The sequence below is a fragment of the Muscardinus avellanarius genome, assembly GCF_963383645.1.
Source record: "Muscardinus avellanarius genome assembly, chromosome: 4".
NCBI lineage: Eukaryota > Metazoa > Chordata > Mammalia > Rodentia > Gliridae > Muscardinus > Muscardinus avellanarius.
In genome coordinates this window covers 136,285,500-136,310,806 of record NC_137789.1, presented here as the reverse complement: position 1 = coordinate 136,310,806, position 25,307 = coordinate 136,285,500, and the positions used below count along the sequence as shown (strand labels likewise).

The 25,307-nt window shown below is 56.3% G+C and overlaps 1 protein-coding gene across 4 annotated transcripts in view; it reads left to right on the top strand.

The window, feature by feature from the left end:
* SH3PXD2A (SH3 and PX domains 2A) overlaps positions 1–25,307 on the top strand; it is a gene marked incomplete at both ends in the record, with an annotated part of 227,134 nt that overhangs the window by 193,485 nt on the left and 8,342 nt on the right. For 2 of the 4 annotated variants that reach the window (XM_080694608.1, XM_080694607.1), the window contains 4 exons: positions 12,707–12,820; positions 15,554–15,637; positions 20,245–20,362; positions 23,679–24,016. In XM_080694608.1, coding sequence (XP_080550734.1) covers positions 12,707–12,820; positions 15,554–15,637; positions 20,245–20,362; positions 23,679–24,016 — 654 coding nt within the window. The remainder of the gene's footprint in view (positions 1–12,706; positions 12,821–15,553; positions 15,638–20,244; positions 20,363–23,678; positions 24,017–25,307) is intronic. The other 2 variants (XM_080694609.1, XM_080694610.1) reach the window with 1 other exon arrangement.

Here is a 25,307-nt window from a genome sequence, read left to right as displayed (position 1 = left end):
TGGCTTCCAGGAACCCCAGTACCACCAAAAAAAAAAAAAAAAAAAAAAAAACCTCAAGGCCTTTAAACCAAGTTAGCAAGTACTTGTCACAAAAGAAAAAAAAATTTTTTAAGGGCTGGGGTATAGCTAAGTGGTAGAGTGTTTGCCTAGCATGTGTGAGCCCTGGGCTCAGTCCTCAAAACTGCAAAAACAAAAACAAAGATCGCTGTACTCGGCCGTGTCCTTTCATCTCTCTGTTTAAGACCTAGCTAGCATCTGTCAGACTGACCTGTCATTGCCATCTGCTCAGATCTTCCTGCCCTTTGGCTGCAGATTCTGGCATCGCTCTTGCTTAATGAGATGGTGCCACTCTCACAGCGTCTCTGTCCTCATTCTCTGCTGATTGAAACATCCATCAGGACAGGTTTCCATCCCGCCCTCTGGGGATGTGCCTGCCATCAGCTGTGAATCTATCAGTGTGGCCCTGAAGGTGCTAAAGAATCAGACAGACCCAGGGCCCTGGAGGGCTCTGCTCTGGCACATCCTGGACCCACCAGGCCAGGGGCACACTGGCTACCAGAAGCCAGGGGGGCCGGCCCCTCCCTTCCTTCTGCACCCTTGGTCTAGGCTGCCTCAGTTGATGTGCAGAGCCCCTGTCTGGGCTCTCCAAGCAGCACCTAGGGAATTCATGTTTGTTTTTTGGTTTGGTTTGGTTTGGTTTGGTGACCATGACCAAAGTCAAGAATGCTGGACTCTGCTCTGGAATCATCTTCTTGTCTTTGAAAGGTGGCGCCTTGCCCATTTTGTGTCCTCCAGCCTTGCTCCCATCTCTGTGTCTTCCAAGAGCCCTGATGGTGATGGACAGGTGCTCTGTCAAGTACTTGAGGACGTTTCCTATGGCCAGGTCACACACAAGAGCATTTCCGGGGTGGCCTTCAGTGCCGTCCCATCTCTGCCTTGGTTCGGCTTCTCCTCCCATCCAGGCTCAGCTCCCACTGAGAGTGCACAGGCAGGCTGCCCTCCTGTGGCATCACAGGGGAAACATTTCCCGAGGGTTCCTCCCCTGGGCCCGCTCCCCTAATCCTTTTGCAATTTCAGTTCCCCGTTGCCTTGAGTACCCCACACTCTGCAGCCACTCTCTCCCGTCAGACTCATCTTTCATGGTAATGTTTGTTAGAATTTGCTTTCTCTAGCATGTTCTATTCTCAGCCACCCTCTCTTCAGGAATCTCGCTCCAAGTTCACATCCTCATGCTCTGCTTTATAATGAGGTGGGCGTGGCGGCGCACGCTTATAATCCCAGCGCTTGGGAGGCTGAGACGGGAGGATCACTCAGATTCAAAGCCAGCCTCAGCTACTTAGTGAGGCTCTCAGCAACTTAGTGAGACCCTATTTCCAAATAAAATACAAAATAGGTCTGAAAGTATAGCCCGGAGGTAGAAAACCCCTGGGTTCCATTCCCCAGGACCACACAAAAAAAGTAAAATAATAATACTAAGGAGGTGGTGGGGGTGGTGACTTTAAGATTCATGCTCCTACTGGGCGTGGCGGCGCACCCTTTTAATCCCAGCATTCGGGAGGCGGAGACAGGAGGATCTTAGTTCAGACAGCCTCAGCTACTTAGCAAGGCCCTTCCCAACTCAGTGAGACTGTTTCAAAATAAAAAGACTAAAAAAGCAGGGGGCTGTGGGTGTAGCTCGGAGGTACAATGCCGCTGGACCTGGTACAAAAAACAAAACAAGACAAGATTTGTGCTCCTCCAGTTTCTTTCCTTGGGAACATCCTTCATCAAGCAGCCTGAGAATGGCCAGGCTGAGCTGGCTCCTCCTCCACCCTGCCCTGCAAGGGTTGAACTTCCCTCTAAACCGCCTGCCCTTGTCCCTCCCCTCCAGGTTTTATCTTTATCTGCCTTTCATTTCAAGTCTCCTACAGTTTCTCTCCTGACTCCTTGGTCTGATCTCTGGGTGTCTGCAGTTCCTTGAGCAACATCGCCTTAGCCACTGCCGGGTCCCAGCCGTGGGCTGTCCAGGTCACCCTCCAGGGCTCAGCCCCGTGCCGCTGTGCTCCTGACTCCTCTGCTGCTCTGCAGCTCCTGCAGGGGCTTCACACTACCTCCTACGTACTCTCTCTTCTGTCCCAACCCCCACATGTTTTCAATGGAGACCCTCCCAGGTTAAGGCTGAATGACAGGGATACCAAGAGTCTCCTGAGACTCCAAATACCGAAGGCCCAGCTCTCGTGCCGGTCACTGAGGGGCACTGAGGTACTGATTCCTGTTTTGGAATTCCCTGTGGTTTGCACTTCACTTTAGGTTTTTGAGCCGGGCATGGTGGCACACGTCTGTACTTCCAGTACTAGGGTGGCTGAGACCTAAGGGCCACAGCTTCGAAGCCAGCTTCAGCAACTTAGTGAGACCCTGTTTAAACATAATGAATGAAATAGGGCTGGGGGTGTAGGTTGGAGATAGAATGCCCCTGGGTTCCATCCCAGTAGCAGTACCACATGTACACAGACACACAATATTTTTCTGGTTTTTTTTTTTTTTGTGTGTGTGTGTGAGGTATCAAATCCCGGATCTTGTGCATGCTGGGCAACCACTCTGCCCCTGAGCTACATCCTTGCACTTCAGTTTATTGTCAGCCCCTTGTGGCTTGCTAGGAATCCAGCGCTATTTTGGATGCTTTTTGAGAACCAACTCACTCATCTAGTCCTTACAACACTGCAAGCTGCAGGCGCTACTCTAGGTCCACTTTACAGATAAGAACATTGATGTCTCGTCCAAAATCTTTTGCTAGGAAGCAGCAGAGCTGGGATTTGACTCCAGACAGCCTGGCTCGAGTGTCCTTGTTAAAGCCACTTTCCCTACCTGTCATTCTGTCACGGGCCCCTCTCTGCCTTAGCCCGGCCACCCTCTGGGTGCCTCCCCTTGACCTGGGCCTTCCCAGACCCACCAGAGCCCAGCAGGCTTGGCTGGGCCCCTGGGCTGCTGGGCTCTCCCAGTGAGGTGGGCAGGCTGGAGCCGAGGTAGGGAGAGATGGCAGCAGCCCAGCTCCTGCTGCCTTCTTGCCACGGACTCTACAGAGCCTTCCAAACTCCGTGACGTAGCAGCCTTTGCTAATGGTCTTGGAATCCAGGCGCCCAGGGAAGGTTCTGGGGCCCTAGTGGCCTCAGAGCCCCATCTGGGGGAAGGAAGGCCCTGCACAATAGCACCGGGTGGGCGCCATGGTAGGACCAGATGTGTGGGTCGGAAGGCAGGAGCTGTGGGGTGCGCACAGGAGGGACGTGGGGAGCCTCTCGCCCTCTCCAAAGCCACTCCTGTTTTCTTTGGACCATGGAGGCTGCATGCTGCGAGCCGGAGTGTGTCTTGGCAAGAGGCTGCGGTGACAGAGCCTTCTGACCGGGGAGGCCTGGCCGAGGGCGGGTGGCCTTTCGCTGCTCTTAAAGACACAGCGTGCACAGGCAGCCTGCATTCCCAGTTCCTTGGTCCCTCATGGGTAGAAGCCGTGGGTCTACCCCAAGGCTGTAGGAAAGGGGCCAGGCTGAGTTCAGGGCAGAAGTGGGGCCTGTGGTCTGCTTGGCACGGCCAGGTGGGCAGTGCTAGCGATGTGTGCCTGGCCAGCCCCTTCAGTCTCTTTCCTCCTCTCAGTATCCCCTACCCTCACCAAAGCCTGCCCTGCCACTCGTGCAAACCCTCTCCAAGCAAAGGACACGGGAGTGCCTATATGCGCCACCCTTCCCAAGGAGACAAGGCCTGAGCCCGCCCGGAAAGCAGCACACCATGGTGCTGCTGGCTGAGGGCCCTGGGAGAAAGGACTTCTGAGCCCTCAGAAGCCAAACCAGCAAGACCCTCAGTTATTTGAGACCCGGGGCTGTCTCCCGCATCCCTAGCTCTGTGACCTGCCCTCCCTCTGGGTACTGGGTACCGAATACCTGGATACTGAGAGCTTAGGGAGGCCTGAGTGAGAGTTACCGGGCCACGTGCTCCATCCGCGCCTGGCTCTGCAGTGACTGCCGTGAGACTGGAGTAAATGCAGAACAGAGCAGGTGATGCCTGGGTAGCACCTACAGGCTGCTAGGTCTCCCAGACTCCAAAATCGGACAAGTTTCATCCTGTCCTTGAAATCTTGGGTTTGGCCCAAGAGCCTGAAGCCAGCCAGGACCGGAGCGGGAAAGCCTGTGTTTTCCTGCTGGCCTCCGCAGCCAGGGCAGGACTGAGCCCCACTCTGCGCTGCCGTGCCTGGGGCGACTGGAAAGGACAGCCCAAGTCCTGAAAGTGTGTTGCTCGCTGCAGTGGAGTTCCCTGCGTGCACCTGAGCCTGGCACATGCCAGCTGCTCCGTAAACACTTGCAGTGTGAGAAGCTCCTGGGTATTGACTACGTCATGTGTCCCTGATGCTGGGCAACCCTGCAGGTAGGCATCATTCTCCCTGCATACCAGTGAGGCTCAGAGAGGGCCAGTGACTTGCCCCCGTCACTCAGCTAGGCAGTGGTGAAGCAAGGATCCAGGCTGTTCTGGAAGAGAGAGCCAGGACCTAGCCACGGACCCAATCCCTGTGTGAGCAGGGCCAGGAGAGCGGGAAGAGCCAGGGCCTGGTGGAGGACATCTGGAAGAGCTGGGAGGATTTCAGAGGGAGAGGAAGGAGCAGGGGTCTCCCTTCCCCCACCTTCTGCTCCTTCCTAAGCTGAGCTGTGACCTCGGAGGACTTTATTAACATCCTAATTGTGTGCAGCTGGCCTTACTCTGGCCCTAATGAGCTCATTATCCTCCCTCCTAAGGAGGCCATTGTGGCCTGGTCACCCTGGGGACAGCAGTAGCCTGGGAGTGCCCATCACTTCCTGCCGCCCCCAGTCAGGCTCAGCCCTTTCCTGGAGAGGCTAAGGTCCCAAGCCCTCCCCCGCTCCTCCCCACCCCCTCCTTCCCTCCCTCTCTCCCTCCCTCCCCATCTCTCTTGTCTCACTCTTTCTCCTTCTCCTTCTCTGGTCTCTCTGTCTCAGTCTATTTTGTCACTCTCAGTTTTTCTATCTCTGTCCTCTCCCTCCATGTGCCCTCCCAGCATTGAGAGGCCCCGGTTACAGTGCATCTATGAGAGCTTTGAAACTGGCCCAGCAGGTAGACTGCACAGACAGCTGGGCCAGCGCCCTGGCCCACCCAGTGGAGACCTGGCTCCTGGGAGAGGCTGGGCGGTCTCTGTCCCCGCTCCCCGGGCTGCGTGCTGCTCACACACCCTGATGTTGCCTTGTCTCTCTTTGGCCCCTGGACCACCATGAAGTGGGTTGTACTTGAGGCCCAACAAGCAGAACTGACTATACATGATGAGGGACATTGCTGTTCCTGCTGGACCTTTGTCTCCTAGAAAGGCCTGCACCCTGGCCCCTAGCACTGCAGAGCCCTGGAGGCTGGAGAGGCTAGGGTGAGGCAGCTTTCAGGGGATCAACCAGTTTGTTATTCTAGATAACAAGCCCAGTGTGGAGTGTAGCCCTGAAGACCAGATTTCTCCGCAAGTCAGGTGTACCTGACATCCTCTCCCAGCCTCCCTGGGGTGGTCTGCAGTTTCTTGTCAAGGGACTATACGTGGGACCCCCTCAGCTGCCACCTCTGGGAGGAGTCACCTCAGCATGGAGCTGCCCCGGTGGGAAGACCTGCCTAAGAGGGGCCTGGCAGGTGTCACAGGGCTGCGGGCCAGGCTGGGCTGATGCCCTGTACGGGGTCCCCACCATCCCTTGCTGCCTTTTCACCTGGAAACCAGTCGATGCTCAGGGAGGAGGCCAGATGTGACCACCAGCCAAGAACCGCAGCCCCAAGTGGGCACAGGTGTGGCCACTTCCTCAGCCCAAGGCAGGTCCTTTAGTAAAACTTCACTGAATCGCCTCTCCCGAGAAAGGAGGCCGGGATAAAGGAGAAGAGATGATAGATACTAAAAATGTAAGCAGTGGCCGGGCAGGTGCTGGGTGGCTGTGGTCCATCCTTCATTAATTCGTAGCTGTCTCTTAGCAGGCACTTGCCGTGTGCCAGACTCACACATGGCTCTTCATTTCATCCGCTCCCCGCACCAATGTACAGGGTAAATTGGTACCCTTACCATTTCACAGATGAGGAAACTGAGGCTCAGAAACGTTAAGGCACCTTCCTGAGGCCACAGAGCAGAGACGTGGCAGTGGTAGGATCCAGACTCGGGTCTTCGGCTCCTGCGCTTGAGCTCGATGTCATGGTTTCCTCCTCTGCCAGGCTGCTTGCCGCAGGCTCAGTTCTGCCCTGGAGACACAGCAGACCTGGTGCTTAGAGGGCCAAGGAAATTCATTCTCAGAGGTCAGAGCAGCTGTGAACTGTGGGGTTGAAACCTGGACGCTGTTAGGACTTGGAGAGCCGGCAAGGAAGTCGTGCCAGAGGAGGTGGGCTGCATCTTGAGCTGGAGAGGATGGGTTAAAAGTGGAGGAGACGGGAGGCTGCACGACCTTTGCCCTGGGGAACTGTGTGAGGCAAAGGACACCCCCAGGCAAGGAGGACAGCCCCAGGTATCTCCCCTCTGGCCCAGTTGCCCACCGTGCTTTGCTGTCATTAATTGCAGCCACTGAGGAAAGACCAGACCGTAGTGTGGGCTCGACACCTGTCTTCTGACACCTCCGAGGACGGCCCCCAAGCCCCACGGATCAGGGTGTATGCACACACGTCAAGTCCGAGCCCCAAGACGTGCTGAGTGTCCCTGGTGCGTCCCTCAGACTGTCCTGCTGCAGGGGCCAGCACTGACTCCCCTGGCCACCGTGGACAATTAACAACCACCAGCACAGCGTTAATAGCTCAGCCTGAGCTACTTGTATGTATTATCTCATTCCCCTTAGCAACCTTGGCAAGTGGGATCCATTGATCACTCTCAGAGCAAAGAGGAAAGACTGAAACTCAGAAAGGTTTAGGGCTGGGCGTGGTGACACACACTTGAATCCCAGCACTTGGGAGGCTGAAGCAGGAGAATTGGGGTTTGCGGCCAGCCTCAGCTACTTAGTGAGGTCCTCTGCAACTTAGTGAGACACTGTTTCAAAATAAAGAATAAAAAAATCAGGCTAGGGGTGTAGCTCGGAGTTAGAATGCCTCTGAGTTCAGTTCCCAGCACCAGAGGGAGGAGGAAAAAAAAGGTTTAGTAACTTCTCAAGATCACAGAGCTAGGAATTAGTAAGTCAGAATAGCACTGAGTTTCTGACTCTAGACCCTTAACTATTCCCCTCCACTCTCAGCGGACCTCACCTGAACACAATGCCAGCACCTCTTTATGGTGTGCGCACATGAGGCCTTGCTCAGAGGCATGGACATGGCCACTTCTGGGTACATGATAAAGTACCAGTATTCGGGGATACACCTGCTCAAGGGATCGCATTTACCCTCGTGGGACTCTGCGATCTCTAGCTGGCCTCCCTGGGTTTTATCATCTGTAAAGCAGAAAGGATGATGACAATAACATCTCACAGAATCCTTGAGGAATAGATAAAGCTCTCTGTATCAAGCTCAGTGCCTGCTCTGAGCTCCCTTCTCTGTGTGAGTAGATGTAATGCATACACACAGACCTAGCTTTGTTCCCACACACACACCTGCCCACCCAGAGATGTGTGCACACACAGGACTCGCTTTCCAGGTACTCAGATACACACCCCTGCCCACACCCACATGCTCAGACAGCGAAGGCAGCAGGACCTCTGTCTGCCCTGGCAGTGAGTCTGGAACCCCACGGGCTCTCTGGCTGATGCCCGAGCCTCCCGGGCAGCAGTTCAGGTTCTCTTTGGACCTCAGCGGAGCAGCAGTGGCTTGGTTAGGAGCCCTGGTTGCGGCAGTTGACGTCTGAGCTGCTGGCATCTGGGAGAGGCCTGTTGGCAGTTGTGGGTGGAATCAGGCCCGGGGTGACTTCCCAAGAGGCCCAGCCAGGACTCGTGCCAGGAATCCCAGAGGTCTGCATGGAGCCAGGTGGGCAGTTCCATGCACGTTCGCCCAGGCACCGAGGTGATGTTTGAGCCTGTCTCTCTTGGCTCGGTGGAGGTGCCCATAGCCGCGCCCTGGACAGGCCCTTCTTTAGAGCCACCATCTATTCCCCGGCACCTGACGCAGGAAGACCTGAGACCCCTGGAAAGAAGCCCAAGCTGGTATTCTTAGGCCGCACCAGCAGGGTCACCAGGCGGTGGGAATGACAGACCTAGCCCTAGATCTTGGGGCCACGGCAGATAATAGGAGCCTAAGCTACTATCCTAGGGAAGGGAAATGCTCAGTCAGCAAGCTGGGCGGCGACGTGCCTCCGAAGTGTCTAGAAAAATGAAGATTTTGAAAAAGGAAGGACTAAGACAGCTGGGCACATCCACAGGACACCCAGAGACTGTGTGAGGTACAGTGGGGTGCTGCTCTGCCCACTAGGCACCTGTCAGACATTCAACCCCTCAGCAAGTCCTCATCCAGCTCCCCCTGTGTGCCAGGGACTGTGCAGTAGAGGGCGGAGGGACCGGGCCGCCCCACCAGGGGAGTGCCCGCTCCCCACAGTGAAGAGCCACTCCACCTTCATCCCAGTCCCTGAGGGAGCAGCGTGGCCATAGGGAGGTTTCCAGGCGTGAAATGAGGGAGAACTCGATGTCTCCAATGCCCCAGTGAAGAAGGGACCCAGGTCCCGGGATCACAAGGCCCTTACGACAGGAGAAAGGTCCATGGAGGAGGGAGAGGGTATGAGCAGGGGGCTTGGGGACTTGCACAGACAGCTCAGATGGGACTGATGGAGAAGACCCCCCAGGAAAGCAGGGGTTCCAGGCCTTAGTCACATGTGGCGGGCATATCCCCTGGCACCTCCACAGGCCCCGCAGTGCCCATGGAGGAGCTTGCCCCTCACTTCTGCCAAGGACAACTTTGGAGCCCAGATTACAGAAGTACAGAGAAGACGTAGATTAGAAGGCAGCCACCCCAGCCATCCCTGAGACCAGAGAGTCACCTGCTTTCCTGGGCCCTTGGGCTTAACACAGTGAAAGGGAGGAAACGGCCCTCAGTACAGGTGAACAGGGAAAGGGGCGCTTGTTCTGGAGTGTGGTGTTGGCAGAGGGCACCTTGGTGGAGAAAAGGCCTGGTCATGAAGGGATCTTGGCAAATCTTCAACAGGGGGGCGTGCTCCCGGGCTACGCGGCTCCTCAAGGCACATCTCATTTTATCCAATGACAGTGAAATCCCTGGCCCCAGCCCAGGCCTGTCCAGGGAAACCTGCTCCCGGGACGAAGGGCCCCCATCTGAGGCCAAGCTTTCCGGGTACCTCCTCAGCCATTAGGGCCCTGTGTTCCTTAGAGGAATGGCCTTTGGAGAAGGTCATTCGGAGAAGGCCTTCGGAGGGTCGCTTTGGAAGGATCTGGATATGTGGGTGCTGTGCTCTTGGCATTCGAACCTAGACCTGGGAAGGCATGTGTGAGCCTCGGCCTCCAGGAGCCTCCAAAAGTGACCTGAAATTGGGAACTATGGTGACTGCGCTTTTGGGCTCTGGGAGTTATGCTGGCAAGCAGGATTTGGAGGAATAGCACCTTAGCCAGAGAGGCCTGGAGGATTCAGCCCTTACCTGCTGAGGTCTGCGGTAGCAGGTGCCTGGCTGACTTTGTTCTCCAGGCTGGGCTCATGTGCCACTTGGCAATTGTTAATTGGGGGTAATTAGCAAAGATGGTCGTGGTTCAAATGACTGGAAACCGCTCCATGTCAGCTAAGCAGTATTGGAAGTTACTCGGCTCTAAGTGATGAGGAAGTCCAGTGGGGCGCTCTAGCCCCAGCACACCTGAGCCCGGAGCTCAGAAGATGTCACTCAGGACCGGCTTGCCCATGACTTCCTGCTGCTTTATCGACGTAGCCATCAGGCCTTCTCTTCCCACATGCCCCTGTCCTTCCTGCTCTGTGTGGGACACTGTTCAAACACCAGCATCAGTTCTGGAAGAGCCCCTGAGCAGCCTGGGTCGCAGGCCAAGCAGAAGGCAGAAGGGTCGTGGATGCAAAGCCCAGTGAGACCAGGCAGCCTTGTTCCACGCCTCCAGCCAGGGCCTGTGGGGCAAGCAGCTGGGGCTGGTGCTTCCTGGCAAGAACTGAGAGAGTGCCTCCCCAGAGGCTGAGTGGGGTATTATTCTAGGCAGGGACCCCTGCAAAATCCATACCCTCTGGCTGCTTTGGGGATTCCACCAGCCAGTCTCTGAGCAACCTAGCCACTGTGGCCTGGGCTTCGAGGAGGAGGCAGTGCTGCTTTAAGTAGCCTTCTCCGTGGCCATGCATGATAGCGTCGAAATGTGCAAGTGGCGTGGGCTAGACAAGGCGGCCATACCCTTCTCTCATTCAAGAAAAGAATGGAATCGGCGTGGGCACAAGCCCGCACAGTATTTTACCAGCTGAATGTGGCTGCGGGAGGGAAGGGGAGGTGAAGTGCTCCCGGACCTGCTGGCTGCTCCTCCTTTCCTCTTCCTGAATGGGCAGCCTTGGCCCTCTGTCTCCTGCTAGTTGTCTTTGCAGAGAGGGGACAGGGAAACCTCCTTAAACACCCTATGGAGACAGAGTCCTCCAACTTGTGGACCAGCTCATAGCACTTGGAATCTTCCTGGTGCAAGAGGTGTGGGCAGTAACCCCCCGCTACCCATGTCATGACAGGCGGTCCTACCAGCCTTCCCCCCAGTGATTGAGAGTGTAAAGACCAGCCTCTTGTTAACTGAAATGTCAGAACCCCTAGGTGCAAGCAGAGACAGGGTGGGGCTCCCCAGGACCAAGGACCACCTTCCCCAGCCTGACTTTGGCCACAAAGGGAGAATTATCTCCCCAAACATGCACAGTCTGACCCTTGCAATTCCCAGGGTTACGTGCCACCTGGAACTGGTGCCTTCACCCAGAAGCTGAGTGAGTGCAGGTGCCTGGGGCCCTATCAACACCTGTGACCCCAGAGCAGGGGAGTGCCAGTGGGTGTCAACAGAGTGTCCCTAGCCTCTGATCTGCCTGTTCCAACAAGTTGCTTGGTGACGTCAACTGTTCTCTTAGAAAGCTGAGCCTTCCTTCCTTGACCCAGAGAACTGTCAGGCTGCGGATCACACCCACCTGGCCTCTCCAGCCCCTGCTGGTGGGGCCTTTGGGGTCGCATCTGAGAGCGCCCTCTGGAGGTTGCCTGCCTAGCATGGCCCTTCAGTGGCAACACAGCCCAGGGGTTGGGGCCTGGCACCCCCAGGTTCCAGTCCAGGCTCACAGTCCCTGTGTGCCACAGTGTCTTGTTACCTATGCACCTGACTGGAGTCAATGCGGCAGGAGGCAGCCTGGGCCTCGGCAGTCCAGGTGAACAGTCTTGAGGGACACAGGGTTTAGAGCCAGAGCAGGAAGGAGAATGTGTTTCTAGTTGTTCCTGAGTGATGGTTCCCTTTTTCAGACGTGTATGGCTGTGTCTGTAAAAGGCCACTGGGATTGGCCAGGCCTGGGGGTGGGAGACATGCGGGGGAGCAGAGGGCTAGACCTGAGGTTCAAGGTAAAGGATCTTGCTGACTCATGGATTTGAGCCAAGAGCTCTGAGAGAATTGGGCCAACCCCTCTCTGCAGAGAAGGAAAACAAGATCCCAAGAGGGCAGTGACCCAACCTCATTGGACTTTGTAGAGTTGCAAAGAGAAAATGCAGAACTCTCCAGAAAGGGTATGGGGCAGAGGGCATTCCGGACTAGCTAGTAGCAAATCCAGGCCTGTGGTAAGAGGCTGTGGGGCCTAGATAAAGACCTAGAGATGACCTGGGTGGTGGCACTGTTGGTTTTCCTCTTTGTTGTTTTTACAATGGCCATCAGGCCACCTCTTCTACCTCCCGTGCTAAGCCCAGCTGGGGTAGGGGGTGCCTGGAGAGACCCCAGTGTGCCTCCTCCTCAGGCAGCCACTCCCAGGCGTGGACAGTAACAGGGCTTCTGCTGGGGGAAGACCTTGGGGTCTCCTGACAGCAAATGGAGAACTCAGCCATGAACAGAAAGAGAACCTGCAGCAGATTACTTGGGGCACCAAGAAGGAGCCAACAGGGTTGGGGGGATGGGAGAAGACAAGGTCCTAGGGAGAGGACCTTCCAGAAAGGGACCGAAGGTGGGGAGGGGAAGACGGAGCCCCAAGACCTGGGTGCTTAAGCATTTTGCTCAGTAACCATTTGAACAAATGAATGGAGAAATGATGTGAAAAAAGAAACAACCTGAATTAGCCGTGACTGTGTGGCCATGATTGGCAGGGTCGTGTGAGGATGCAGGGCAGCTGGGGGTAGCTGAGGTGACAGTCCTGCCGACCCATGATGGGGTTAGGGAGTGGCTGGCTGCTAGAGTGACTGCTGGCTGCTCATGCCTGGGTACCTTGGAAGGCAGAGGAGGCCACCAGAGTCCAGCCCACCGTGCTCATGGTGGGCTGAAGGGCTCTGAGTGTTCTGCACGTGGAGAGAGCTCACTCGGCCTTTCCTGCAGTGTGCTTTGCACACATGGGAAGTGTCATTATTTCTGTTTTAGCTTTTTTCATGAAATGTGTGCAAGAGTGGATAGAGGTTTCCAGGCCTTCTGGTTGGGGGGTGTGTTGGTCTTTTCTGCCGTGGATGAGATGCAGGCTCCTGGAGGCTGGCTATGGGCCAGGCATTTGCTGGTGCCCGGGCCATCTGGCTCTGTGCCCTGCCCTCTGGCCTCGCCTTCCCTCCACATCCTGTCCCCAGCCCACCTCTGCCATCCCATAGGCACTCATGGCCTGTTCTCTCATCCCTCTGCAGGCTGGTGGTTTGTGAGCACCTCTGAGGAGCAGGGCTGGGTCCCCGCCACCTACCTGGAGGCCCAGAATGGCACCCGGGATGACTCGGACATCAATACCTCCAAAACGGGGGAAGGTAAGGGCCTGCAGATTGTCCAGGAGGAGAGTGGTGGGCAGGGTGCAGGCTGGCTGCCTCTGGGGTCAGCCCCACCTGGAGACGGCTCTCCCGCTCTTCTCCCGAAAACTAAACCTCTGGAGTGAGTTGGGCCATACCCAACTCTCTTCTGCTGGGATCCTATGTCGCTGAGGCTGTCCCCCAAGCTTACCTTCACCCAGGGCCACCCTTGCTAGACTCCACATGGAGCCAAGAACACAGTGGAAATTCCTTTGGGATGTGGACATCAGGCTTTGACAGCCAGAAGCTGGGGAGAACAATCTTAGGGCTAGAAATCCCTAGAAAGTTCCCTCTCCCCAGAAGCCCCAGGCTCCTCCCAAAGACCCCACAGGGACCTGCCTTTGCTCTCAGTATCACACTGGGCTCCTGCAGCATGGATGACCCCAAGGAGCTGTGTGTGCAGGACTCCTGCTGCGTGTGCGTCCTGTACCCCGTGGCCAATGGTGCAGACTCAGCAGGCCCGGGAGCCATCTCTGAGAGTTTCAGGAACCAAGAGGTATTCCAGGCGCCTGCACAGTCTCTCTGCCGTTCTGAGCTCTGGCTCCATGAGGTTTTTCTGGGTCTTTCTCCTTGCATTTCAAGGAGTCTGCCTCTGCCCCCGAGGCCAACACTGGCCTTGGCAGCCTGTCCATGGATTCAGTACTGCCCAGAGCAGGCTGCCTGAGCCCAGTACCTTTGAGCCTCCCCCTAAACCCCCGCCATTCCCAGCCGCCTGCTCCTCGTGCCTTCCAAACCTCCCATGGCCTGGCAGACGGGATTCTTTCCTTAACTGACCATGGGGACGATCCAGATGGACGCATCTGAGAGCCAGAGAGATGTAGGCCTGCCACCAGGACTCAGGCCACCTCCAGGCCCGCTCCCCCTGCCCCACCCCTCCCTGCTGCGCAGGCCAAAATAAGCAGCCACCAAGTGCCAGCTCCTTATTCATCCTTCCCTTAAATGTCGGTTACTCGGTTGGCGGTTGGGGCCCCACCCTTCTTCCCGTGTCAATGCTTTGATCCGAGCCGGGTGCAGGTCTTCAGGGACTAGGCCCCGCGGATGAGCTGCTCCCTGCGCCCTGAGCTGGGTCTGGTGTAGTTGGCTTGCAGCCCCCAGGCCTCCCCTCCTGTCTGCCGCCATGTTCCGTAAGGCGAGCGGGCACTCTCAATGACAGCAGCCCGCAAATGCCCGGGTGCCAGGTGCTCTGGATGCCCTCGCCACCACCCTGGGAGGACAGTTGCTGTTCCATTTCCCAGCTGCAGGGGCTGAAGCTTTGAGGTGTTTAGCTCTGTGTTCGTCCTCAGCTTTGGGCCCCGGTGGGCTTCCGTCTGTGAGGACAAGGCAGAGAAGGCTGCTATGCAACCAACTCCAGGAGAGGGTGCAGCTGAGAAGGCTACACCTGGAAGGGCAGAGCAGAGGTGTTAGACACTGAGTGGCAGAGCCCAGGGTGGGATGGAGCCTGGCAGGCCTGGAGGCTCAGGGGCTTCGCATGGTGCACATGGCAGCAGGCTGTGGAGGATTTCCACCTGGATGGAGGATGAGTCAGGCAGTCATTGCAGGTTCTGTGACCAGAGGGGTGTGTATGCATGTACCTGTGCACCCAGGGTGCCCCTGTCCTGCGTGCTTCCAGCAGGACCTGTGTGCCAGCATCCCTGTCCACATGTGGACAGCTGTGAATCCTACCATCACAGCTTGGACAGGAATGCCCAGATCCACAGAAGGGCTCAAGGCCAGGGACCCCAAGCCCAAGGCCCAGCCACCATGGAGCACCCTTTAGTCCCTGCACCTGCAGGCCCTGATCTAGTGTCTCTTCACCCTGGGGGCCCTGTAGGAAGGTAGGGTGATCTGGAGCAGGGGCCTGAGCACAGAGGTACATGGGGCTTGAAGCTCTGCCACAGTATGGGGACTGATGCAGGGACTGCCCAGAGAGCACCCTGGCAAAGGGGTCTTAAGCAGTGAGAGCTGGGCGGCTCAGCCTCCATCCGCAGAGACCAGTGGATGGCATGAAGGAGGAGTGCGGGCTGTGGCATCTGTCCGTGTGCAGTGCATTCTGCTGACCTTTCCTGGGCCAGAGCCAGGCCCTGGGCTAGGCCCTGTGGTTGCAGAGACACAGGGTGAAGTCCTCGTCCTCAACAGACTCCATCTAGTGGGGACGAGTGAGAAAGCAAAGAAATAAACCAGAAAGCACTAAGCCTGCCAGGACGGGACCCCACCACTCTCCTGGGCACACCTGTCCTTCCCCACTTTGCCTGTGGGCCAAGCTCAGCATCATGGTTGGTGAGCAAGTAGACATAAGCCCAGGTACTGTGGGACTCCAGGCCCTCCTGGGAATCAGCCCTGCCCAGGAACCTGGGACATGGTGACCTCTTCATCCCTTCAGGCTGCAGACAAGCGGCTGCCTGGCCGGGGCCCTTCCCAACCCTAATACTGGGATTCTCATCTCTTCAGCCCGCTCCTTGACTCTTAGGTATAAGTTGAAGAGATTGAGTTTGGTTGAATTTTTCTCTCCTGTGCCAACAATGTGACCAGTCATCAGATCTGCTCCCATCTAGCCGGGCGTGTTCCTAGGCTCTGTCCAGGTGATGACCCAGGAGTGGATGGTCCTCACACCCTCCATCCCTTCCTCCTCCCCTCCTCCATCCCATCTCATCTTCATCTCCATTCTCTCCACCGGTTCGCATCGGCCGCGTGATCCATCACCATCTCCCACGCCAGTGTCCAAGAGACGCAAGGCTCATCTGCGGCGCCTGGATCGCCGGTGGACCCTGGGCGGGATGGTCAACAGGCAGCACAGCCGAGGTGACTGCGGGACCCGCCTCTCCTCCCCCGCAGCCGCTGCCTGTCTCTCACTAACCCTGCTCCTTTCCATGCTCTGCTCTTTGCCCCCAGCCTCCGACTCACCTAGAGTCACGAGCCAGGCCGTCCTCTTACCTCCTGCAGCTGGGAGTGGGGAAGGGGCCTTGCTTGGCAACCAGGGTGGCACTAGGGTGGCTCTAGCTTGCTGGTGTCCTGGGCATGGGGTTTTTGGGACTCAGGAATGGTTGTGGGTCTTGTAGAAAGTAAAAGGGATCAGGGGGTTCTCTAAGGAGAGTCACAGTTGTTCTGAGCAGATTAAAGGGACCCAGGGGATCTCAGTGCCTGGGAGGGTGTCTGGCGTCCCTGTTCTTCATCACCTCCTTCAGCTGAGAAAGTACCCTCAGCCCGGCTGCCCTCTCAGCTGCTTGGGAACTTGAGTATTAAAGGACCAGCCTACAGCCCTCTATCTTTGGCCAGCTCAACTTGAACTAGAAAGGGCACAGAAGCAATGCCCAGCCTGGTACCCAGGCACAGACCAAACCAGCTCCAGTAAGGGGCCAGGCCCTCTCACAAGCAGTAGCCTTCAGGATTTGAGGAGCTTAATCAAGAGGGTGCCAAGGGAGGCTGCTGGCCTGGCCAGGGGCTGATCTGGGAGCTGAGACATTTGCTGTTTCTGAGCTTGCTTGCCCAGAGCCTTCCCAATATCCAGGAACATGAGAGAGGAGGGGAGTGCACCCCTCAACCCCAGTGGTCAACAGGGGGTGACCACTTTCTCCTGCCTCACAGAGAGCAGAGTGTGTGCTTCTCATAGTACAGTGAAGTCACAGCTGGCTGTTCATTCCTTTCTAAAACACAGGGATGCCCCATGGCTTGCACCCCTACGTACAAAGCTTTTTTCCAAATGGGAGCATGTTGCCCTGAGCCGAGGCATCAGGGAGTCTGGACTCTTGGGTGGCCACAGTCCATGGCTGGCTCAGTATCAGGCTCAGCACTGGCAGTAAGGAACCCAGCTCTCGCCCCGAGGGCAGCACAACACTGGACCCTGGGGGTAAGAGCAGAGGCCCAGCTGTAGACATAGCAATAGACTCCATATAAGACAAAGGGCACACTGAAGCCAGGAAGGAGGGACAGCACTGCTGGAAAGCCGGGCTAGGGAGCATCCCCAGGCCCTGGTGGCAAAGGGAAGCAGGATGTGGGCCCAGAAACACACAGTGGGCTCCACACCCATCACACGCTCAGCCCCAAACATGACTCTGCCCCACAACCTCACAGACACAGCCGCCCATGAAGTGCACGTCCCTGCTTGGCCCCAGCAGCCACAGGTGTGGTTACAGGTACCTCGTTGCACCCAACTCCTCCCCCACCCTCAGTACGCATCCACAGTCCTGTGCACACAGCCACACAGAGGCCATGCCCCGTGTGTTATTTACATAGTCACAAATGTGTTACATGTACAGCAAACAGCTCAGGATCACATCATATGTACCCCTCCCTCTGCACCAACATCCAAAAATACACATATACATACCCCTCGTGTACAGACAGGGGGTTTACTTGTACACACAATGATATATGTAAACATGAATACCCAACTAAATGCATAATTCTGCAGTCACCCAGATGTAAGCAAGTAACGCAAGCCCACACCCTCTCTTTCTCTCAAATCAGAGGCATAAACTACTATTTCCCAGCCTTAGCTCTATGGACTATTGTTTAATCAGGCAGCCAAGAAAAGCTTGCAGAGAGAGCTGGCTGGGAGACACTGCATTGCGAACACGGAGGTGGGGGCTGGGGGGTCATTGAAGAACTAGACAAGAGAAAGCAGCCATTCCCCAGGGCCCCACTCCCCTGTCCCCGCAGCCAGCCAGGCCCTTGGAATCAAGGCCGCTCTCTCATGGAGGGGTGAGGGAGCACGGGGGCCGGGAGGGGAATGGAGAGACTGCTGACAGAGGGGAAAGTGTTTGGAAAGAGGAGCTTCTGTGGTTTGGAAGCTGCAGGGCTTCCAGCCCCTGCCTCCAAAACCAGAATGGGCACCAGAACAGGCTGTCCACCTCCCCGACACACCCACTCTGCCAGCCGCTGGGCCAGCCCTCCCCAGAGCAGTGATGCCACCATCCCTGGATGGCACAGTCACTGTGCCTGGTCCCCAGGTCTTCCCAGAAGCCCCGAGAGGCCCTTGAACTCACAGCCTCCTTCACGGCTCCACTGCCCGCAGGCATCTCTCCCAGATCCCACCCACTGAATGACCCAGCAAGCCACTGAGGCCATTGGTGTCCATCTGGACATTCTCATCTGGGCTCCCCCCTCCTGTGGGGTCTGTGGCTGATGTCCAGGAGAGGGTCTGCCTCTACTCCCCATGTCACCTGTCTGTATGGGGAGTAGATCCCCATACAGAGGCTGTACATACCTCTGCTATCTGAGCCAACCAGGACAGAAAACCAGCTCCCCTCCCGGAGTCAGCCACTGACTGGGGAGCCTCTGTGCCGCCGCTCTCATCGGGAGCAGAGATCTCCGGGGAGCAGGGGTGTCATAGCTCCTGGGGCCCCAGCAGTAGGGCCTCCTGCAGGAGCAGCTCGGCGTGGCTGGCCAGATCTGGTATTTAAGTTCTGGACCCCTCTGCCCCCATGGCCTGGGACTCTCTCACCTGCACCCTAAGGGGCTGCTGCAGCCAGGCCTTCCCTATTCTCAGCTATGGGGCAGAGCAAGGCTTCTCTAACTTATCCCCAAGAAGAGCTGTCATTTTTCTTTGCAAAAATGACCTTGCTTAGGAAAACTTTAATGGTGGCTTCCTGCTTGAATCACAGGCCTACCAAAGTGTGGAAACAGGCCTCACCTCATCTGGACCTCAGGCCGTGGGGCCCCAGGGCTTGGTGTCACCCCTCTAGGCACTGCCTGGGCCAGGGTATACCATGCCCCACTGGAAAATGGAACAGGAGCAGGCAGGAGGGCAGAGGGTTGGCCTAGAGGGCAGGGATCTTCTCCAAGCCCGAGTCAGAGGCTGCCGGGCAGGGTTCTCGGGCTTGGCCGCAGTTCTCGGCAGGGGCCTGCATGTGGGGAGTGTGCTTGGAGCCTCCATGGGTCATCACCCATCTCTTGGCAGCCTCTCAGACTAGACCAGTGGCCCATCAGTTCCATCCTGCAGCCTGACAGGACAGCCACCTCCACCCAAAGGGAGCTGCTCTCGGCCCCGCACAGGGCTGCAGACAGGACCCCTATAGTCCTGGGGAGAATGGACAGATGGCTCTTCCATGGCAGGGAGCTGGGTGGCAGCTGCCCCCCTCCTCCCTAGCTGCCGAAGAAGGCTCAGGCAGACTGCCCAGCGAGGTCTGGCCAAGGAGTCCAGGGGTGGTTGTCACAGCTGGGAGCCAGGAGGGGCAGGCCCCTGCTATTTTGAGCTCTCTGCAGGCTTCCCACTCAGGCTCTCAGCCCCGCCCCGCCCTGCCTTTCTTCCTCCTCCCAGAGCAGTCCTCTGCTCCTGCCGCCTCCCTGGGCACCCAGGCCCGAGAGGACAGCAGGGTTCACAGTGACCCTCCCAGGGACATGGCCACATGGCCTGCTCTTCCCCAGCTCTGCCGGTCCCTTGTTCTCCGAGTGGGTGGGAGGTGTGTCCTCTGGGCGCTGAGCCACCCTCTAGGCTGAGTCTCACCAGGAAGCAGGGTGATCTCGCTGGCCAGCTCTGGATCTGCTTGTTGAGCTTCCCAGGGACCCCAGTAGTTGTGGGAGAGACTTTTCCTGGAGGCAGCAGGACCTCCTGTAGGAGGGAAGTTCAAGGGGGACACCCAGTGCCCCCCGAGGTGCCCCCCCCCCCCCGTGCCTTGGGAAAACCTTCAACAAGACCCTGAAGTCACAGCCAGGGAGAGCAGGTAGCTGGGGCTGAGCACAGCCTGGAGGCCAGTGGTCCATGTGACTCCTGGAGCTATAGAGGATGTGGGGGTGGGGGACTGGGAACCCCCACCTGACAGCTCTGCACTCACCTGGCCACAGGACTCTTGCCTAACAAAACCCGCGGTCACGGCCGGAGCACTTGTGTTCCATGGAGCCCTCCTGGGAAGGCTCCGTGTTCTGCAGTTGGCGGGGGTAAATGTTTCCCTGAGGAGGTGCTCCAGGGGCCACCTGAGGGCCAGGCTGAGGACAATGGGAGAGGCTAAGGCAGGGCCAGGCCAGGAGGTCACATTTGGGATCTGGATGGACACACGGCTCATTTGAGGGGGGGTGTATGCAGGGACCCGAAGGCATTCAGGGGACATTCCGCGTTGATCCCAGACTTCCTGGCTCAGAGGCTGTGAGAGCAGGTTCCTCCAGAAAGCTTCTGGGGCCCTATGGTGTCTGGGCCCCAGGGGCCTGGGTGCAGGTATCAACCTGGGAGCGCTCACTTCATGCTCAACCTTCGGTCCCGGCTAGCTTTGGAACACCCAGAAAACAGTGACCCTGCCCGATGGCTTTCCTCTGCTACCCCTGAGGTCTGGTCCTCTTCATCCCTGGAAAAGCCAGACCCGACCTGGGCCACCTTGGCAAGCAGCTGAGCAAAGACCAGGGAAGGAGGGGACAGGGAGCAGAGCCCGTACCCCAACCTCAAATAATCTTGTGTTCGCCCCACCTCCCCCCACCAGAGGAGAAGTACGTCACCGTGCAGCCTTACACCAGCCAGAGCAAGGATGAGATTGGCTTTGAGAAGGGCGTCACTGTGGAGGTGATCCGGAAGAATTTGGAGGGCTGGTGGTACATCAGGTAGGCGCCCTGGCAGAGCCGTGAGGTGCTCCCCTCCCACGCGGGCTCTCCCAGGCTCTGGGTGATCCAGCTGAGCACGAAGTAGCCCTGGCTACGCGATGGCAGGTAGATACTGATACAGCCCTGCACCAGCTGTGCACAGCTGGAAAGCTCAGCCCCGGGAGCATACATCCTGCAGCCTGCCTGTCTCCTGGAGCAGGAAGGAGGCTGAGCACGCCTGCGTGGCGCAGGACCCCAGCTCTGCTCGCAGGCTGTGTGCAGTCCCTTCCCATGCGTCTGCCAAGACTTTAGCACATCTGAATTTGGTTTTCTGCGTCCGGCCTTGGCGGCCTGGCCTGCTTTCCAGCTGGGGCAGCTTGAAGTGCTGATGTTCCCGGGCCTTGCTGAGGTCCCGGCAGACAAGCCTCTGCTGCCCACGGCTCAACACTAGGGGACCCAGATGTGGGCCTGTAGCCTGTGTGTCCGGGAAGCATGAGGGCTGTTCCGTTCTGCAGAGATGGTTGTGAGGCCTGAGCCCCAGCCCAGCTCGAGTCCCCTTTGTCCCCTGCCCTTCCATCTCCCACTTTTCAGCTGAGAAGCCCTTTTTGAGTACTAGTCAGGGAGTTAGAGACTTTCTTGACCCTCTGAAAGTAAACTCAGTGCTGCGGGCTTCTCTCTCCACCACCTGACCGTGACTTGCCCTTCAGCCCCCGCCACGCCCCAGGGGACTTGCTCTCTGAACCGCTGCTGGCTCCTTCGAGCAGCTCAGCTGTGGGAACTTTGCCTGACTTCTCCTGCCTGCAGCACAGCTGGTGGAGACAGACAGTCCCCCACTCAGCAGGTTCTGGGGAACTGCCACTTCAGGCCACTATGCCTGGCCACTGCTGACCCAGGATGTGAGCCCTGAGTAGTCTCCGCAGAGGGCTGTGATGTGGCGCCCTTGTGACCAAGGCATTGTGAGCAGCCCTGGGAGAGTCTCAGAATGTGGTAGAACATGATGGTGGTAGAGGTGAGTCTATGCCGAGGGACAGGATGGAGCTCACTGGCCACGCCACATCTGAGCCGTAGCGTGACCTGAAGGGACACAGCTCCTTGCCCTGGTGCCTGTCAGTCAGGACTGAAAGCCTCTTTGTGTCTGTTAGTGGAATGGGACTGCCTACCTGGCAGCCACTGTCCTTAGACTCATGTTCTCTAAGCAATGGAAACTAAAGCCAAACAGGTTCCAGCGCCACAGTCCCGGCATGGGAAGACCAACGACCCCCGGCCCGCGGCAGCCTCCCGCACATGCCTGGGAACCATCCCCAAGGCTGCCTTCTATCTTGCTTGGTTTCATTTTGTTCTTTGGTTTTTTTGTTTTTGTTTTTTTTTTTTAAAGTGGCCAACAAAGTCACTCTGAGCTACTCGTAGTCAAACCCTTTTTCTCATGGCTTAGCCATTTAGCCAGCAGGAGCTTAAACTGAGAACACCCTACTGAAATGTTCCACCTTAAGAAGGCTGCCAGACACCCCCTTAAAATGCCATTTCCCGAAGTTCCAGGCTCTGTGTTGATCCCCATTTCCTGTCTTTCTTCTCCACCCCCACCTCTACAAGCATGTGTGCTCACGCGTGTGCGCGCGCACACACACACACACACACACACACACACACACACACACACGCTCTCTCTCCACCCTCCCTCTCCAGCCTGCCTTCTTCCAGAGCCTCGAAGCAGCTGTGAGGGTTGGACCCAGACACACAGCCACTCCTGGCACGCTTGCATTTCTCTGCCTGGAGCCTGGCTTTATCCTGTAACACGAAGGAACAAGACAGCTTGAAGTGGGGCGCTCAGGTTGTCCAGAGCCACTGGCTTTGCTTTTCTGTGCCCCTGCTGTTGGTTCATGAGAAGATCGGGCACTATTACTAGTTGCTTCTGTTTCCACTCCAAGTGCTGCGTACCTGTGTTTCCCATTCCACCGGGCAGCCCCCAGTCCCCGCCCGACAGGAGAGCTTGGGACAACCTGTGTGCGCATTCCCGTGAGTAGAACAGGAGCCACCCCTGCCTGTGCTCTCCGGCAGAGCTCAGACGCGTCGGCAGGAACTTAGGTGTTCACTTTCCTTCTCTCTCACCTAATGAGCTCCTAAGGCAAAGTCACGCCTGGAGGGAAGGAGGAGGAGGCTGTCAGACATTTGGCATGGCAGAGCCATTCCAACGAGCCAGATGTGTCCCAGGGAGCACATGGGGACACTGCAACCCAGACTTGGGGGCACTGGCCGGTAATTGCCAGACCAGGAGGCGAATTCCCGGTGGATTTGGGTGAAGGCACACTATGAGGAAAGGGGGGAAGCTGGCTTTAAGGAGTCATCAGATCACCAGAGTGAAGTCAGTCCCGTCATCTGCCTTTTGCTTTGTTTATGAGCTTTTGGGTTTGTTTCGTTTTGTTTTGTTTTTGTTTGGTCATACCAATGGTTTTAATTTTATCCAGTCATGTGCTTTACTCTTGTCATTTATGGTTTCTGCTTTTGGAGCCCCGCTTAGAAAGTCTTTCTCAACCCCCAAGATTATGTAAATATTCATGATTTTTTTTTTTTTTTTTTGGTTGTATGGTGTGAGGCCAGAGTCTTACGTATTTTTTCTAACTGGATAATTAGTTGTCCTCAAATCACTTATTGAATGATTCAGCCTTGCCCCACTGATTTGAAATGTTGCCTTTGGCAGTTTGTGGACTTAGGCACAAACTTGATCTGTCTGCTCTCCATGCATGGTACCAAACCCCCAGTCAGTCCTCCTCTTGAGGGACATCTTTTTAAAAGTTGGTCTCAGTGTGTCTATCCTGGATACATTTTAGTAGCTATTGTATCCTTACATCATGCTGAAGGAGAAAAGACCTGAGTGGGGGGGGCAGCTTATCCAAGGTACCCTAGACGACTAGAACGCTCATCTGTGGCATCTCTTTCTTCTTCAATACTTACCTTTTCTGTAGATCCTTTAACTCCATACGCCACTTTTTCCTAACTTATCTCTAGAATTACCCTCAGGTGATAGTGAGGTAGCTAGCTTTTGTGAGACCGACCTTTCAGGCAGCCCAACATTTGTTTGAGAATTCCAAGCACCCACGTTTGTCTGACTTTGCCAAGAATGAGCAAAACAGAGGAAGTCAGAAGGGAAGAGGTGGTGTGCGGAGCATCTTCCCACCAGCCGCAGTTCTGGTTGTCTCTGGAGTGATGGAATTGCCACATCTCTAGCAAAGCTTGGTGAGGCAGCCCCGCTGGGCAAGGCAGATGGGAAAGAGGGCTGGGTGCGCAGGATAAGGTCAGGCATAGGCGCTGTGATGATGGTCTGTCCCATTCCTCCCCACAGATACCTGGGCAAAGAAGGCTGGGCACCAGCATCCTACCTCAAGAAGGCCAAGGATGACCTGCCAGCCCGGAAGAAGAATTTGGCAGGCCCAGTGGAGATCATTGGAAACATCATGGAGATCAGCAACCTGCTGAACAAGAAGGCGTCTGGAGACAAGGAGACACCACCAGCTGAAGGCGAGAGCTCTGAGGCCCCTGTCACCAAGAAGGAGATCAGCCTGCCCATCCTGTGCAACGCCTCCAACGGCAGCACCCTGGGCATCCCCGAGAGGACTGTCTCCAAGCTAGCCCAGGGCTCCCCAGCCGTGGCCAGGATCGCCCCGCAGAGGGCCCAGATCAGTAAGTCCTCCCTGACCTTGATGGAGGTCTTTCTGGAGTGGCACAGGGTACAAGGAAAGCCAGAGGGGTGCACAGGACCCTGAGCTGCACACTCACCCGACCTTCGTGCTGCTGACTCGGATCATAACAGGAGGAAACAGAGGAGTGGGAAAGCCCAGTCTCTTCCAGATGGTTGCAGGTTCTGAGCATCCCTTCTTCCCTAGCAGAGAGCCAGGAAGAGCTGGCCGCCTTTCAGAGGAATATTCTGAGAACAGGAGGCATTTCCTTCCTTCCTTCCTTTTCCTTTCTTTCCTTTTCTTTTCTTTTGTGGTACCAGTTATTGAACACAGGGGCATTCTACCTCTGAGCTACATCCCTAGCCCTGTTCTACATTCTTTATTTTGAAATAAGGTCTCACTAAGTTGCAGAGGGCCTCCCTAAGTAGCCGAGACTGGCCGTGAACCTGTGACCCTCCTGTCTCAGCCTCCCAACTACTGGGATTACAAAGCGTGCGCCACCATGCCTAGTGCAAGAGGTATTTTCTTTGCACTATAGTAAAGGCTTTAGAAACCTACATGAAGCTGGGCGTGGTGGCGCACGCTTGTCATCCCAGCATTCGGGAGGCTGAGACCTGGAGGATCGCAGTTCGCGGACAGCCTCAGCTACTTAGTGAGGCCCTCTGCAACTCAGTGAGACCCAGTTTCAAAATAAAGAATAAAAAATAGGGCAGGGGATGGAGCTCGGAGGTCAAATGCCCCTGGGTTCCATCCCTAGACCCACAAAAAGAAAAAAAAAAGAAAGAAACCTACATGAATAATGTATAGCTGATCTCAAAAACAGAACAAAACCCATGTTTCCTTCCTCCCAGCTGCTGGATGCTTTTTGGGGTGAATGATGTAGAAGAGCATCTTTCTGGCATTCTGCTGCTCCTTCCTCATCAGATGCCACCAGTTTCTAGACACTCAAGAGACTGGGAAGCTGAGGCTTTGGCACTGTCCTGGTGAAAGTGATTATAACCAAGTTTGCTCAAGGATCTTCTTCAGCTGGGTCAGGTGGCACAGGTCTATAATCCCAGCAACTATAAGATTGAGGCCAGCGTAAGCAACTTAGGGAGACCCTGTCTCAAAGAAAAAAAAAAAAATAAGAAAGAGAAAATGGGAAAAGGAAAAGTTTAAAGGCTGGGAATGTAGGCAGAGCACTTGCCTAGCAAGTGAGAGGTCCTGGGTTCCATCCCCAGTACTGGCAAGAAAGAAAGAAAGAAAGAAAGAAAGAAAGAAAGAGGGAGGGAGGGAGGGAGGGAGGGAGGGAGGGA